The sequence below is a fragment of the Cetorhinus maximus genome, chromosome 2, assembly GCF_964194155.1.
Source record: "Cetorhinus maximus chromosome 2, sCetMax3.hap1.1, whole genome shotgun sequence".
Classification (NCBI taxonomy): Eukaryota; Metazoa; Chordata; class Chondrichthyes; order Lamniformes; family Cetorhinidae; genus Cetorhinus; species Cetorhinus maximus.
Window position 1 is genome coordinate 167,252,297 of NC_135880.1, and position 18,112 is coordinate 167,270,408.

The 18,112-nt window shown below is 40.8% G+C and overlaps 1 protein-coding gene across 1 annotated transcript in view; it reads left to right on the forward strand.

The window, feature by feature from the left end:
• dnah6 (dynein, axonemal, heavy chain 6) overlaps window positions 1–18,112 on the forward strand; it is a 424,069-nt gene that overhangs the window by 244,593 nt on the left and 161,364 nt on the right. Inside the window, exons 46-48 of the mRNA XM_078570618.1 lie at window positions 2,366–2,608; window positions 6,352–6,519; window positions 11,864–12,099. Coding sequence (XP_078426744.1) covers window positions 2,366–2,608; window positions 6,352–6,519; window positions 11,864–12,099 — 647 coding nt within the window. The remainder of the gene's footprint in view (window positions 1–2,365; window positions 2,609–6,351; window positions 6,520–11,863; window positions 12,100–18,112) is intronic.

Below are 18,112 nucleotides of genomic sequence, written 5' to 3' on the forward strand. Positions count from 1 at the left end.
AGAGATGTATCTTCATTGTACTAACTTTGCACTGGCCTTTTTATTTGGATTATTATTTGCCCATTAATTCCTATTTAATTTGCATTGGTTCTGTTAAAATAAAAGCTACAAAAATTGGAATCTTGTTGGAAATTTCTTCATTTGGAGGTAATTCAGTAAATTTGGTTATTTTGGTTTACGATTCCCCCACGGGAAATGTAACAGTATTCACAAATTGCACATGTTCAAGAGGGTTTCTCATCACCACAAATGGATTTTCAGTCACAATGCAGATAGCAGGGAAGTAATATCTCTGGACTGATATTAACAATGTTTTAAGTGGATTTTTAAAAATTCATACACATTGAGGTCTGCTTTATCTTCTTTGTTTCTTTTGATGAAATGTAATAGTATAATTTTTTAAAATTAATTTTTGACCTGGAGAAATGCAGGTCAGGCCGGCATTTATTGCCCATTCCTAATTGCCCTTGAGAAGGCGGTGGTGGTGAACTGCCTTCTTGAACTGCTGCAGTCCCTGTGTGTAGGTACACCCACAGTGCTGTTAGGAAGGGAGTTCCAGGACAATAAGGGAATGGCGATATATTTCCCTCCACGCTACTCATCATCCTGACTTGGAATCGTAAACCAAAATAACCAAATTTACTGAATTACCTCCAAATGAAGAAATTTCCAACAAGATTCCAATTTTTGTAGCTTTTATTTTAACAGAACTCAGAACCAATGCATATTAAATAGGAATTAATGGGCAAATAATAATGGTGGTGTTCCCAGCTATCGGCTAATCTTGTGCTTCTAGATGGTGGTGGCCGTGGGTCTGGAAGGTGCTGCCTAAGGAGCCTTGGTGAATTTCTACAGTGCATCTTGTAGATGGTACATGCTGCTGCCACTGTTTGTCGGTGGTGGAGAGAGGGAGTGTTTGTGAAAGGGGAGCTAATCAAGCATGCTGCTTTGTTCTGGATGGTGTTAAGCTTTTTGAGTATTACTGGAGTTGCACTCATCCAGACAAGTGGGGATTATTCCATCACACACTTGACTTGTGCCGTGTAGATGATGGACAGGCTTTGAGGAGTCAAGAGGTGAGTTACTCGCCGCAGGATTCTTAGCTTCTAACCTGCTCTTGTAGCCACAGTATTTATATGGCTAGTCCAGTTCAGTTTCTGGTCAATGGTGATCTCCCAGGATGTTGATAGTGGAGGATTCAGCAATGGTAATGCCATTGAATGTCAAGAGGTGATGGTTAGATTCTCTCTTGTTGGAGATGGTCATTGCCTGGCACTTGTGTGGCACAGAATGTTACTTGCCACTTGTCAGCCCAAGTTTGGATATTGTCCAGATCCTGCTGTATTTTAACAAGGACTGCTTCAGTATCTGAGGAGTCGCGAATGGTGCTGAACATTGTGCAATCATAGCCAACACCCCCACTTCTGACCTTATAATGGAAGGAAGGTCATTGATGAAGCAGCTGAAGATGGTTGGGCCTAGGACACTACCCTGAGGAACTCTTACAGTGATGTCCTGGAACTGAGATGATTGACCTCCAACAACCACGACCATCTTCCTTTGTGCTAGGTATGATTCCAACCAGCGGAGAGCTTTCCCCCTGATTCCCATTGACTCCAGTTTTGCTGGGGCTCCTTGAGGCCACACTCGGTCAAATGCTGCCTCAATGTCAAGGACAGTCACTCTCACCTCACCTCTGGGGTTCAGCTCTTTTGTCCATGTTTGAACCAAGGCTGTAATGAGGTCAGGAGCTGAGTGACCCTGGCTGAACCCAAAATGAGTGTCAGTGAGCAGGTTATTGCTAAGCAAGTACTGCTTGATAGCACTATTGATGACCCCTTCCATCACTTTACTGATGATTGAGAATAGACTGATGGGGCAGTAATTGGCCGGGTTGGATTTATCCTGATTTTTGTGTACAGGACATACCTGGGCAATTTTCCACATTGCTGGATAGATGCCAGTGTTGTAGCTGTGCAAGAACTGCTTGGCTAGGGGCATGGCAAATTCTGGAGCACAGATCTTCAGTACTACAGTCTTAAGTCACATTAAAAAAAAATTTAAAAAACCTTCCTGATTGCAGATTCTTAAACACTCAATTCCTGATATGCATCAATAATGATATCAGCTTTCAGTGGCCAAGTGACCTGGATGATTTTATCTGCACACTCTTCTAGATCCAGCTTGTGATTGTCTTATGTGATTCGGTCTCATATAGATTGTTACAACCTGCTAAGGTTCCAAGTACTGTATGCTGTGAAATTTGGACCATCATGGTAATAAATAGCAAATTGAAAAATGATATTAATATGTTTTTATTAATGAAGTGATAAAGAATCAATGCAACTTGCTCTTTATCTTCTAGTGGCCGCGAGAAGCTCTTCTTTCTGTATCAAAGAACTTCTTTGCAAATATCGACCTTGGTAGTGCTGAAATGAAGGAAAAGTTTTCTGACATGTGTGTACAAGTCCACACTAGTGTGAATGAGAAGGCAGAACAATATTATGCTGAGCTGCGGCGGCGGTACTATACGACACCCACATCTTACCTGGAGCTGATTAATTTGTACTTGGCCATGCTACAGGAGAAACGGAAGGAACTAATTTCGGTAAAGCTATAGCCTTTGAAGTTGTTATTCAAAATCAAATGCCCTTTGAAGTTTCACCTGTGCAATACCTTTTCTCAATTGTCATTCAAATAAAAGCATAAAATCAATCTTTATAATAAGATAGACAATATTTCAGAAGCTGTCCGAAGCCGAGAAAACCTGTTTGAAACTTTCACGAAATATAGCTCAGACTAGCATTGCTCCCACAGAGGCAAGAAATTCAAGAAAAGAATACATAACATTATCAGCCAAGGAATAGCTCTGAAGTTTGATTGTGATGTTTTATTGTTTTGCTTTGAAGAGTGAGGCAGTGAGAAAAAGCCTTTGCATTTGCCTATAGGTGAGAGTTAGAATAAATGTATTTTTTGGTAAGCAACATCACAAGATTCCCTAGCCCTGAAAACCTGCAGCCAGAGATTTTGGTTACTAAGCCAGAATTGTGTGTACCATGTATCCCTCCGCTAGCTCCAGCAAATCTTCTGGGCTGAGTGTGAGGGTTTCAACAAGGTCTATTGGGAATTCCACAATTTATCTGGAAATAATGGGACACAGACTGTCTGGCATAAGTGCCTGTGAGAGGAGACATTAAAACCTTCTAACTGCCACTTGCACTCCCCCCCCACCCCCCGCCCACCCCTCCCTTACAAAGGTGCTGTTTTAGTAATTACAATGTGTTACGATCTCTAATTAACCAACTATTCCTCTCGCAATAACTTCATTTTTTCACCAAGCAGTAGATGTGTTACTCTTGCTTCCCAGTTTACTGACATAACCAGACAGGAAGTTCAGCACCACAGCCACAAAATACATGTATTGTTGCCAATGGTGAGCAGATTGCTATAATTTTCTTGTATACAAGTTGTCAATGGAGTTGGGAATTAAACTTCTGCAACTCACTTTGGTGGCCAGAGTCTGCAACAACATCATGACAGTTGACATTGCAAAATTAAATAAGTGCTCGAATAGCAATTTATAATGGTAAATGTTGGATGAAAATTGTGATCAAAACTCATGGCAGCTGAGAGTAAATGCTTGGGGATAGTAGTCCATGCACTACACCTGATTCTTAACATACTAGATGGTTCCCCATGGCAGAGGAGTCAAGATGAAGTGCAGCCATCAGGTCAAATTAGATTAGATGGAAAAGAAATAATACAGCTGAAGGCCATGCAGGACTGTGCCACTGGAATCTCCCTGGAGAAGGTAGAGTGAGGGTGAGGGGCAACATAGAGAAGGAATTAGAGACCAAGGTGGAAAATGGAGCAAAGTTATGGTGATTGGGAGGTGTGATTGGTGCTCGGATGGTTTAGAAAACCAGGGGAATGGAGGGGGAAAAATAACACAGACAGGAACAAAGGACAACAGGCTGGAAGATGAGCGAGTTGGTTATCATGAGAGACAACCTCGTGTAACAAGCCAAAGCATAAGGGTAAAGGAGGTTGAAGGGAAGAGCGAAAAGTGAAGACAAGGTAGATTGAACAGGGGAGAGAAAGGAGGAGTGGAGAGAATAAAAGAAGGGAAGATTATAGAGTGAACAGCTGAAAAACCAGACTGCAATAGAGGAAATACAACACAAAAACGGATTTGAAAGTGTGAAGCATGGTTGTTTATTTTAAACTTGGTTTAAATAAATTTATATAACCCAAGAAGTTTGAACTTCCAATGGGCAATTCCCCTGCTCCCCAAGACCATCCGAAAACATCTGCAAATCTGAGTTAGAGATGGAAACATCAGGTGGTTCCAATTTACTTACCTCGATAGTCACCCAGGAAATGTTGAGCAGAAATATTCTAATTTAATTCCTGGGTAACTATACAATTGATCCCCCTGACTCATTTTTCTGGCCAATCTTCCTTTGTGGGATCCTGCAAAAACGCCCTCAGTGCAGGAAACCTCAGAGACATCAGCAAAGGGAATCCATGCAGAAACCGCACACCTTTTTATGGCACTAGTTGCCATATTCTGGTAAGTAAGAGTTTAAATGTCCCAAAGTTCCTCAGTGTGTTAGTGAATGAGTGGATGGGTGAATGTGTAGGTGTGTAAGTGGGTAAGGGGGTAGGGTGGGTAGTTTTTTTGTCTGATCAGAGTCAGAAACAGGGGTTCCAACCCTCCTTATAAGATTTGGGCCATTATTTTAGATTATTGTGTAGATTGACAGCTAGATGGAAATAAAGTTGGGACTATGCTTTCTTCCACTCTAGGGTAACACCATAAAAATGTATAATAACATTTTTAATTATCTGTGGCTTTTACATGATGAGAATCTTGTTCCTAGGAAATATTGGATTGTTGCCTTTAAAGATTTATGAAGTGTGAGTGAACTGGTTTACGTAAGCCGCTGTGTTCATACTTTTGCCTTGATTAACAATGGGATATTTAAAACATATCCATGTTGAACCAAAGATCATTTTTAGTTTTAATTGCATTTGACAGACTGAAATGTCTCTTGAGAACTGGCAGTTTTCGGAGATTATGTTTTGTAGTCCCATGTAGTGGTGATGGTTTATTATCTATTTCATACGTTTTACATTGTGCTGCATGAAATTAAGTGGTTGACTGGCACTTAGAGTTCTGATCTTCAATGACAATCTTCATAACATTTTTGCCACTAGAATGCTACCAATGCCCTCAGTCACCAGGCAGCAGTGACCATCCAGGCATGATTTTTTCAAATATCCTGAAGTGCTTGCTTTGAGACAGCATAGCCTCGTCCTGCAATTTTCTTGTTCAAATCACTCAGCTTTTTTTTTATTCGTTTGTGGGATGTGGCCAGGCCAGCATTTATTGCCCACATACCTAATTGCTTTTGTTCAGAGGACATTTAAGAGTCAACCACGTAGCTGTGGGTCTGGAGTCACATGTAGGCCAGACCAGGTAAGGACAGCAGATTTCCTTCTGCTAAAGGGCACAAGTGAACCAGATGGGTTTTTACAACATTTGGCAATTGTTTCATGGTCATCATCATCATCAGACTTTTAATTCCAGATTTTTATAGAGTTCAAATTTCACCATCTGCCATTGTGGGATTCAAACCAAGGTCCCCAGAGCATTACCCTGGGACTCTGGATTACTAGGCTAGCAACAGTAACACTACACCATCACCTCAGTTTGGCAAGTAAGCAGAGCAAGATACAAACAGAACTCTTATTTGGCATTATCCTATTGCTCAGTGCCTTTGCACTGCCACTAGCCTCTGTGCTTCTGTCAGATTTAGTACACTTTCAGATATGGTACAATCTGAAAGTTGGTGATTCCTGAAGGATTTTTATCATTTACTGCTATTTTCACAGACACAACATTTATGAAATAATATTTACAATTCTGTATTGGGCAATAATATAATTATGAGGTAACAGTCTTTTTTACAATTTTCTAAGTAAGACTTCACCTAGCTGTTTGGGAGATAATTCCATCTGCAAAGTCCTTTCAGACACAAAAAATACAGTATTGGTAATTTCTATTTACTCTGAGATATACAAGAAGAATTTTTGGATTTTCAATGTTAGACATCACTGTGAATTTGATAAGGGATCTTTGTAGGATCTGATTGTAGTTAATTTAAAATAACTAACTGCTGTTTCGTGTAGATTATTATTTTCACTTCTAAATATTCAACCTTTTTTGCATACACCTGCCTTCATTGTATAATCTTTCTGCATTAGTTGTGATTTGATTAGTTGAAAGTGTCAATATGAATGATTACATTGCCTGAATTAATTTTAATATTTCCTGTATAATGACAGGCTCGGGATCGTGTGAAGAATGGTCTTACCAAGTTGCTAGAGACTAATGTGCTGGTAGACACAATGCAAGTTGATCTTTCAGCTTTGGAGCCAATTCTTCAGCAGAAATCAATTGACGTAAATGCTTTAATGGAGAAATTGAGTGTGGACCATGCAGAGGCAGACCAGGTAAGTAATCTAAACACAATCATTTTAAGGAAGTCTATGATTATTAGTTCCATACTGTTGAATTTCATAAATGCCCTTTCTGGTAATTTAGTTTCGCTCTTGCACCTTTCTCAGAAACTTTTTTCGAGCATTCCAAATTCTTTTGAGCAAAACCTTTGGAGGTTCACTAAAATAAAAGAAAAATACTGCAAGTGCTGGAAATCTGAAATAGAACGAAGTGCTGGAAATACTCAGTAGGTTTGGAAGCATCTGTGGAGGAAAATAGAGCTAATATTTTGAGTCAAATATGACTTACTATTGTAGCTTTGATTGTATTGAAATAGTCTATAATATAGTAAAAATTGTCTAGATATTGAGCCATTTTTGGATACATGTGGGACACAAGGAATGTTCCATACACCTGAAGGGGGCATAGTGGTATTGTCATTAACTAACTAGTATTCCAGAGACCCAGGGTAATGCTTTGGGGACCCGGGTTCGAATCCCACCATGGCAGGTGGTGAAATTTGAATTCAATAAAAACCTGGAATTAAAGCCTGATTGTTGTAAAAACCCATCTGATTCACTAATGTCCTTTAGGGAAAGGAAATCTGCTATCCTTACCTGGCCTGGCCTACATGTGACTCCAGACCCACAGCAATGTGATTGACTCTGAAATGCCCTCTGAACAGGGGAAATTAGGGATGGGCAATAAATGCTGGCATAGCCAGCAATGCCCACATCCCTATGAATGAATTTTTAAAAAAAGTGAGGACCAAAGCATACCCAATTTTGGGCTTTGGGCCTCAGCTGGCGAGCTGCAGCCACTAGCATACAGTTCATCAGCAAAGCAGAATGGAAGATTGTCCTGCTGTGCTGCAGGTATGTAAAACATTGCACATTATTTACAGTGTAGAAACAGGCTGCCCCACACTCCCTCAAAGACTGTGGATACTGGGTCATTTGAAATTTTCTACGACAGATCAAAGGTTGGGAAGTGAATTTGAGGTACAGATCAGATTTGAATGGAATGTTGGAACAAGCTTGAGAGGCTGAATGGCCTACTATATAACTCCAGATGTGCCCATTCATAGCTTGAGTGTCATTGCATGATAAGATCAGGCTTTCAAGATGCTTCTGGAAAACTGCTTAACTGCTACACCTCAGTATAGCATAAATATAAACCTTTTAAAAGTTTTAAAACAAGAACTTGCAATTATATAGTGCTCTTCATGACCTCAGGATGTCCCAAAGCACTTTATGAGCAGTGAGGTTACCTTGGAAGTATAGTCATTATTATAATGTAGGACATGTGACAGACAATTTACATGCAACAAGGTCCAACAAACAGCAATGAAATAATCAGTTTTAGTGCCAGGGATAACTGTAAGCCAGGACAATCATGGCTACTCTCCTGTTGTTCTTTGAATGCTGCCATGGGACCATTTACAGGACAGACAGGGCCTTGATTTAAATCTTATCCAAATGATGGCAGCTCCAAAAGCGCATCACTCCCACTAAAGTATCAGCCTAAATTATGAACTCAGGTGCCTGGAATGGTAGTTAAATCCATATCCTTAGAGCTGAGAGTGTTACTACTGGGCCAAGGCTAACACCTATAGATTAGGTTACAAAAGTATTACTACTTCTTTAAACTTAAACCACTGGAAAAAAAAAATACTAGTTCATGTTTTTTATTCTCCTTCTTTCTCTACATATAGGGCTAAATCTGTTAGAACCATAGAACACTACAGCACAGAAAACTGGCCATTCGGCCCTTCTAGTCTGTGCCGAAATATTATTCCGCTAGTCCCATTGACCTGCATCTTTCTGTTTCATCTGCTGGAGGATATTTCATAATGTTTCAGTAAGAGGGTAGAACAGCAAACATTCATGTGGGCTTGGAATCTCTCCTCATTGTTGTCAGTAACTGCTTTCCAAATGAAATGGCACTAGTCAAGCTATTAGGGAGTATCCATTTAACACATCTGCCTTTTTCCTGGTACGTCATAATGGGTTAGATTTTCGATTTCAGTACCTTGACTGAATGCAATGAAAATGAGGAAGGTCATATAAATAATAGACAATCCACTCTGCCAATTTACTGCAACATCTTTTACCCTTTTGCTCCATGTATTTTTCTTTTATCATTTCTCATGTCATAAAATTTTCCCCAGAATTCTCCTTATCATGAATGAGCAGCTGCTGAAAGTACGATGCGTGCATGGAGCAATCTAATTCACCATAACCTGTTCTCAACGACAGGCTTCCCCATTGGTTACTCTCATCCCAGACACGCTCATCTGCTGCTGGCCTTGACTGTGGCAAGGTGCCACTCTACCTCTTACTGCCCACTTACTATTTTTTGGGGGTCTCTTTCATATTAATTGCCGTTGTATTCTTATTTTTCTCTTTGCCGGCCTTATTTTCCTCTTTACCTCGCTTCTCAATTTATTGTATTTGGCCTTGTTCTCATTGAAGAATTTACCTGATGTGCGTCATTTTGTTTCATCATATTCTCGACCTTCCTTGTCATCCAAGGAGCCCTGGCTTTAGTTACCCTACCTTTCACTCTTGTTGGAATGTACCTGGCCTGTACCTGAAACATCTCGTTCTTTAAGGTCGCCCATTTTTCTATTACAATTTTGGCTGTCAATCTTTGGTTTATTTTATACTGGCTAGATCACCTCTCATTCAAGTGAAGTTAACCCTCTTCCAATTTAAAAGTTCTGCTTCAGATTGTTCCTTGCACTTCTCCATTGCTGATCTAGACCTTATAATACAATGATCACTCTTACCCAAGTGTTCCACCACAGACAGTTGGTTCATTTGGCCCACCTCATTGCCCAGTACCAGATTCAGCAATGCCTCAGTCTTAGTTGGACTGAGAACATACTGCTCAAGGAAGTTCTCCTGGACACGTTTTAGAAACTCCTCTCTCTCCTTAACATTTACTCTAGCATTATCCCAATCATTATTTGGGTAATTAATGTCCTCCAATACCACCACCCTATATTGCATATCTGAGTGATTTCTCTGCAGATTTGCTTCCTCATCTCTCTCACTATTTGGAAACCAAAGGAATATCCCCAGTAGCGTGATCATCCTCTTTTTGCTTTGCAATTCTGACCAAATGGTTTCTATCTTTGCCCCTTCAAGGACATTCTGTTTTTCCAACACTACCATGTCTTCCCTAATCAGTAGTGCCACGCCACCTCCATTTTTTTCCCTTCCTTATCGTTTTTGATTTTCCTTGAATATCCAATTTTAAGCTACTACCCACACAACTATGTGTGCTTGTAACTCAGCAAACTTATTTCACCACACTTAGTGTGTTTACATACCTGCATTGTAAACCTGTCTTTGTATTCCTTATAGTTCTTCATAATCTGCTCCTGTCTAAAATGGTACTACTTCATTCTCTAGTACTATTCAACACTCTCACTCCTTTATGCACCTTATTCCTCTTTTCTACTTCTATACATTGCTGCCCACCCCCCCTGCCAATTTAGTTTAAACCCTCCCTAACTTGTCACAAGAACATTGGTCCTAGTCTTGTTGAGGTGCAATGCATCCCTTTTGAATAAATGTCCCCTGCCCCAAAACAGGTCCCAATGCCCCAAGAAATCTGAAACCCTCCTTCCTGCACCATGCCTCAAGCTGCGCATCGATCCTCATTATCTTCCTATTTCTGCTCTTGCTAATGCCTAACACTGGGAGTAATCCATAGATTACTACCTTTGAGGTCCTACTTTTTAACTTCTTCCCTAGTTCCTGAAAATACCACAGTAAGACCTCAATACCTGCTCTGTATGTTCTTAGTTGTGACAAATAATGTGTTTTTAAAAATATTTTGGGGAGTATTGTGTTATTCTGTAAAGAAGGCTAGGTGTCTTTACTGTGTGTGTGTGTGTGCAAGAGTTTGATAGGAGACAGGTTGGCTGTGGGCTTTAAAACATTAAAAAGAATAGAGGTGTTAAGTTTGAGGTACAAATTAATAGGTTTGATCTAATATTTGCATTTTTAGATAAGGTGAGAGCCTGTTTGAATATCAAAGGGGAGTCAGAAGTGACAAGAAACATATTTTCATCTTGCCGGAGTTCCATAGGTAAACAGCATAAAATATTATATTTTATTGACCTAAAAGCAAAGACAAGATGGAAACATGAAAGATCTTATATTTGGGAGGATTTGAGGTGTGAGATGAAAGCGAAGAAAGGTGTATTAGAGTTACTCTGGATAGCTGGATATAGCTGTTGAGGTAGAGATGGCTGGGGATAGCTAGAGCTGTTGAGCTATAGCTGGAGTTCTCGGCTGGGAAAGGATGCAATTTGAACCACCCATCCAGTCAAGCCAGAAAAGTCTTGGGCTGCAACAAGCAGTTTTATTCTGAAGTGTATTCCACCACAGAGTGGAAGAGGGTAAAGACCATGTGGTATGCCTTTAGTAAAGCTACAGTAGTTTGCCTTGTGTAATATTACTGGATTTCATAGTAGACATCTATGAGTGAGTGTTGCTAAGAAGGTGTTTACTTGTGAGTTTGACCAAGTAGAGAGATTTTGGGGGAATGTTTTGTAAGACTAACCTTAATTGGGTAACTGTAATCTTGTGTGCTTAAGTTTTTTTAAATTTTTGTTATAGCTTTTACTTTTAATTTTTAAAATCCCAAAAGTGTTCCTGGACCTCTGACTGCTGAGATTGGCTTCAGAATAAAATAAAGGGTTATGGCTCATAAGCCAAATTTCCCTCTGGGATTTGGTTTGTGCAGCAATTAACACCGGCTGTGGTCATAACATGGTGCTATGGTGCTGACATGTACCATAACTCCTGGCTCACTCTCTTCCCCCTCCCTTCCCCAGGTAGACTGTACAATTTTTTTTTTGAATCAGCTTTGTAGATGTGGTTTTTGCATAAGAGATAAATAAATTGATTCAGCCGTGTACACAAATTCTGGCTCACATGCACTACATAAATTGTGTACCAACACAAGATATTTGAGTAAACTATACCACCTCATCACAACACCACTCTACTTAAGTCCTTGGTCTCTCCAACACCCGATAGTAATGCCATTGGAGACTTGTGATAATATGAAAGTGAGTTTCTTTACAGTCTAGGTGTAGAAATTTTTGCAATGATGCCCTGGCTTATAGCTGAGTTTAGGTTATAATACTTTTAGAAGTTCTTTTACAGCTTGATTCTCTTTTCTGCAACATTTGCTGTTGATTGTGAAATTTACTTGATAGTTTCTTGGATCATTTCACAGTTATGTCAGCCTATATGTCACATTATTCAGTTGGTGATGTTTAAATTGAATAATATTCAAATATGAGTTTTATAATACCAGTTGTTTTGGTTGTATTAGATTCGTAAAGTTGTACAGGAAGATGAGGTTTTAGCCAAGACAAAAGCTGCAGAGACCCAAGCCATAGCTGATGATGCACAGCGAGATCTTGATGAAGCTATGCCTGCCTTGGATGCAGCAAATAAAGCCCTTGACTCTTTGGACAAAGCAGATATATCTGAAGTTAGAGTATTCACCAAGCCTCCAGATCTTGTTATGACTGTCATGGAAGCCATTTGCATCTTGCTTAATGCAAAGTGAGTAATGTTATATTAAGATGTTTCTGCATAGTTAATCTTTACTTTATTGTCATTATCTATATATGTATCGATCTTCTCAATCAAATTGTCAACTGAAAAGAGAATCCTCTGCTGGCATTCTCTTTGGACAATAGGAATGCATGATTGTTGCCAAAACTTTTGCATTCGACCATGGGAACCATATGATTATTATGAGGAGTTTGGCCTGTTGGTACTATTTTCAGCTGAGTAAGAAATTCTGGCTTCAAGCTGTACCACAAACTGTAACATTTACAGCAAGAAATTGGTCTTTGTAACACCTCCATAACACTTTTGTGCTACAAGTGCTGTTGAAGATCCAAAATGGTAAACACAACACTCACGCATACTTTTGAAGTGAAGTGCATGAGATTCCACCTTGGTAAAGACATTGGCTTGCATGCATAGTTATGATACTGTGGAAGTACGCAGAACATGCAGACCCCCAGAAGGAAAAATAGTTCGGATCACTACTATTATTTCCCAGTTTCTACTGGTGTTCTACTTTAAGATATACAACATTATTTCAGACCAGTATTCTTATTTCCCAGTTTTTACTGGTGTTTTCCTTCTGGGTCATAACGTCAATCAACAGTCATTTGAGGCTAGCACTCCATTGTGAAACTCCATACTCCAACCAATGCCCTCTCTCTAACCCCGCATAGCTCAAGAAACATAACTCAAGATAAAGTCTCCCCCACCACCCCCATCCTCCCCACCAGCATTATTTAAAGGGATCATCAACTATTTACAGATTAGGTGCTGGTTGATTTATTCTCGCTGTTGCTATAATTTTACACAAATTTGATGCTTTCCATAGTTGTTTCTAGCTTCAAAAGTCTACAGGGAGTGGGATGGCCAATGCTGAAGTAATTTTCCTCCTGCCTTAAGTGTTTCTGCACAAAACAGTTGCTTCCAGACCTGGGTGCACAAGGTCCTAGAAGAGGGAGGTGGAGAAGGGCTTTCAGCAGGTCACCAGAGTTTTCATGGAGCAATTATTCTACCTGAACCATAGCAACAACTAATATTTGTTATGTCTGCACTTCATTAAGGCTATTTATCCGTGAAGTCAGCCGCAGCTCCAACCTCACAGCAGGGCAGGGGCTGCATTGCCAGTGGCTGTGAAGGTGACCATGGTGATCAACTTTTATGACTCTGACTCCTTCCAGGGTGGAGCTCGAGATATTTGCAACATCAGACAGTTTGCCATCCACTGATGAGAGGAGGTCACCAAGGGTCTGTATTCAATGAAAGTTGACTACATGACATTCTTCTTACAAGACAAACGAAGCAAACATGTGGCTTTCCTAGGAATACAGGCTTCCTCATGGTACAGCTGTTGTGTGATCATAGTCAACACATCGTGCAGTTCACTGTATCCTGACAGCAGTCATGGTGCCTTCATTCTGTAGCAGCCCACTGTGCCAGCTGTATTTCAGCCACCACAACAAACCAAAGGGTGACTACTGACTGACAAGGGTTATCCCCTGACCACATGGCTCATGAATCTGGTTTGCAATCCATGCACACATCCATATCATGCATACAAATAGACCCTATGGCACCTGGAAACAATGCTTCACTTTCACTGCCTAGACCACTCTGAAGGAACCCTGCAATACTTGGCAGTGGGTTTTGAGACTTATGTTGGTATGCTGCACAACCTTGTCATCATGAGGGAAAAGCCTTTGCACCACATGCCAAATGAGAAACAAAGAACACGTGGAGGAGGAACAAGTGGAGGAGGTTGAAAAGGAGGGAAAAAAGGGAGGCGGCAACATAGGCAGCGATTTCTGCCCAGGCTGTAGGTGAAGAATTAATTCAAGTGTGACACCATTACCTCAACCCCAATTCCCTATTTACTCACACTCTACACCTTCCTTCTATTACTGAAGATCGCATCATTTGCCTGACCACTTTACAAAAATAAAAACCCACACAAAAAAAGGTCCAGATCTTCCAGTCAGCAGTAGAGCAGGTACACCCGCTGCTGACTGCAATTTAACCTGCCCAGTTACCATTTTATACTGGAGCCTTTGCACCTTCCGGTCCCGGCTCCTGTTTGAATCCAGCAACGAAAATTGTGAGGCTAAGTGGTGAGCGTAATTCCAGTGAAGCCATGCCCCCTTTTCATCATGAACTGAAGGCATGCCCTTCAGTCTTCAGTTCATTGACTTAGACTGTTTTTAAATGGAGCTGTCACCCTCAACACTGCACAACGTCACCCCCAACAATGTTCACCCTCTCCCCTCAAACCCTCAACATTGTTCACCCTCTGCTTCACTCCCCGACAATGGTAACCCTCTCCTCTCAACATTGTTCACCCTCCCCCCTCAACCCCCTGATAGTGCTAACCCTCTACCCTCACCCTCTGACAATATTCACCCCCTCAACAATTCTCACCTCACTGACAATGCTTATTCTCCTCCCTCACCCACTCCCAGCTCACCCCCACCCTAAACAATATTTATTCTTTCTCGCTGTGCAACCCCGACAAAACTGACTTTCTTGATTCCGGCCAGACAGGAGCCAGGGATTCCTGAAAGTGAACTGGGGGGTTGGTGAACATTGCTGGGGAGGGGCATTGAGCATTGCCAGGGGTGCCATGGTGCTAGAGGCTTTGACAATCCAGCTGATTTACTTTGAGCTCCCGAGCAAAACTTCTAAGTAATCTATGTAAAAACTAGGGTAAGTATAGGGCAAACAACCCAAGTCTGCATGGATATGGCCATCTGATCCCAATGTCATGGGGAGCCGTGCAGCAGTCCTGGCTGTGTAAAACTGGCAATTGGAAGTTTAACACCCGTGTAAGTACTGTGCATATGTGCACGTCGGGACTTCCTCTGGGTCCTGAAGTGCATCAGCGACTTAAGTGGAATCATTCAACACTTCCTACATCAGAAGATTCAGGCCAAACATTGTGAATAAAATTTATAAATGAAATCATGCCATGCCATGCCATATTGTATACAAACTTAAACTGATCACCCTTGTATGTTCCTTTCATGTTTTTCTCCCTTCCAACTTTGCTGTCCTAATGTTCCTAAACAGTGCTACCTCAGCAGCTGCAGTATCGCTGGTGGGAGGCTGCTAGCTTTTAGTGGACAAGACTGTAGATGGCCTTGGAGGATGATCTCAAGCCGCTTTGGTCCCAGAAAGCCCAGCTTCAGACTGCATCAACATCTCAGCATGGGCGGCAGCGGTCTGGCTGCTGTGCATATTACAAGAGCATTTCCTAGGATGCTAAACAGCTATTTAACTTCTACTCTTCCCCTTAGTGTGTTGCAGATCCATTAATATCGCTCACCATGCTGCAGGCCTATGCTTGCTATTAATGGGCTGCCTATAATTAGCGCCAACAGCTTGTTGATTCAATGTTATTGGTGCCCAACTCTGAAAAATGATAGGGCATCCTGTTGAGTGTATTGGGTGCACAGAGTTGATGCCCTGCCCACCACCTACCCAAAATCTGATTGCAATCTGCCATTGTATAATTGGAATAGGAATCGTATCTGCAGGTGCAAAACACCAACAAGTGTTGTTGCAATGACGGGAATTGTGACTGAATGAGATAAATCTGTAATTTTACTAGCTAATGAAACACCTACTGAACTGTTTAAAAAGGACGTTTTAAAAGACAAAAAAAGGCCATGACTAAAGATGGCTGTCACCAGTCAAAATCTGCAATTTGAACTGAGACACCGTAAACTGCTTTCAAATGCAAGATTACATTCCAAGGTGAGCCCTCAAGGAAGTGTGAAGAGAGAGACAGTTCCTAGTTCTGACACCTATCAAAACTTATCATTCTAGGGAAGAGACATTAAAATGCAAAGTGTTGGATATTGAAACAATGGCTGACACAGAGAGACCCACACAAAACCTCTTGGAAATGCACATTCGGTGAGATATAACAGGGTAGGCTGCAGATTCTGAAGTAAAGTTTTTGCAAGAGACTTCAGCAGAAAAGAAAGGTTGAAGAGCTCTCTCTCCCACTCTCTCACTCACTCTCACACTCACTCACTCATTCTCACACACTCTCTCTCTCTCTCTCTCTCTTTCTCTCTCACTCTCTCACACTCTTGCTCACTCTTGGAACAAGTGAATTAACCAGTTCAAGAAGTCAATGTACCAGAAATCTACCAACGAATCGAGGTCTCATAAAAATTGCAACATCTTCTACAACTGACTGCATTCAAGAAACCAGCTAACCTAAATTGGCTGCAACCTTTAACAATCTACATCTCAAGGACAGTCAAAGGACACTTAACTGTATTCTCTTTTACTTTTTTTTATTATTGGACCCTAACTTTCCTTATTTCTGATACTCGTGTGATGTCACGTTTTATTTTTTTCCCCTCTGGTTTAGTGACTAATAAATTTGTTCTTTCTTTGGCTCAAGAAAACCTTGTTTGATTGGTTCCTTATTAACTAGTAAATGCTTTTGGATTTTGTTAGGAATCCATATTTTCAAAAACGATATGGGTTTTAACAAAATTGGAAAGACATTGGAATATCAGGACACTTTCTTAGGAGCTGATGTGGAGTATTTTTATAAGGGTTATAATATAAGTTCACCTTGGACTATGAGCAGCATGCCTTTTCCAAGAAATCACATGACTTCAGCTAAATGTTCAGTAAGGCACTTGAAGAGATGAGAGCTATTTGCTTATTTGAACATTAATTATTTTAATTGCTCGAGAAAAAAATGCTTTTTTTAAAAGGCGGAGGCCCTGGATTTTCTGGAAATCACCTACTGAAATGAGTTTTATGTTTTGAATTTGTTTGTCTGGATTCAGTTTTGGGGAATAAGCTGAAAGGGAAGGCTGTCCTAACTTGCTCTCTCCCTACATTGCACGAAATCCCATGTGTGATTATCAACCTCCAGCTGGAGAATCATTGTCTCAGTGTAACTCGGCTGCATTTGGAACCCTGAAAGCTGAGCCAAGAGAGAGATCTCAAGGATTGTTCCGGCTCTATTCCTCTCCATGCCAAAACTCCTTTGGAAAGGCGTCCAGACAATTACTGTGACCAGCGATCAGTCTCCGCACGTAGGAATACCAGATCGGCAGTGTCAAAACCCTTCAAACTTTATCCTTTTCCATAAAGTTTTCCAATTGGTCAACCTCTGCAGACAACCTATTTGTTTTGCCCTTTGTTGTGTGTGCGTGCCTATGTGTATGTGTGTATGTTGAAAGAAGCCTGGTTAAAGTCTCCTTTATTCTGGTTCTGTCAATAGCGAAAGTAAACATTTGGCCATTTTGGTGAGTGAATTGAACATTTAAACTTATGGTGTGACCTGTGGAGTGGTGGGACCACAGGAACTGTGCACTCCTCCCATCCTGGTTGTAACAATTTGGAAGAGGCATATCCTTGTGGAAAAAAAATTTAAACCTTTGTTGTGACCAACCAAGGGGGCTGAATAGAGGGGCTTCTCACCTCGTCATAGCAAAATTGAGGTCTCATATCTGGGATTTGTTCCCACAGCCTGATGGAAAAGTAGAGTGGGGAAAGTAAATTGTTCCTTCAAAAGCAATTTAAAAACTGTAATATGTTTTCTTAGGCCTGGAATACTGAAGTGCTAAAATGTCCACATTTGATGCCGTTGCCTTGTCAGAAGAGAGGGAAGTTACTTTTGAGGATTTAAGGGGACTTTCCTTGGAAGTATTAAAAAGGATAGCTGGGCACTTAGAATTAGAATTTCACCCGAAAGCCAGAAAACCAGAAATTTTCAAACAGCTGGCAAAACATCTACATTGAGGACACGGAAATAGATAAATTAGTGGCAGAGAAATTAAGATTGGAGCAGCGGAAATTGGAACGGCAATTTGTGGAAAGGAAAAAAGAGAGAGAATCAGGAATGGAGGGAAGAAAGAGAGAGGCTGGAAAGGGAAACAGAAGAAAGAGACAGGAACGGAGGGAGGAAAGGGAATTCCAGGCAAGAGAAAAGGAGTTTAAACTAAAACAGATGGAGCTGAAAAGGGAGGATCCCACT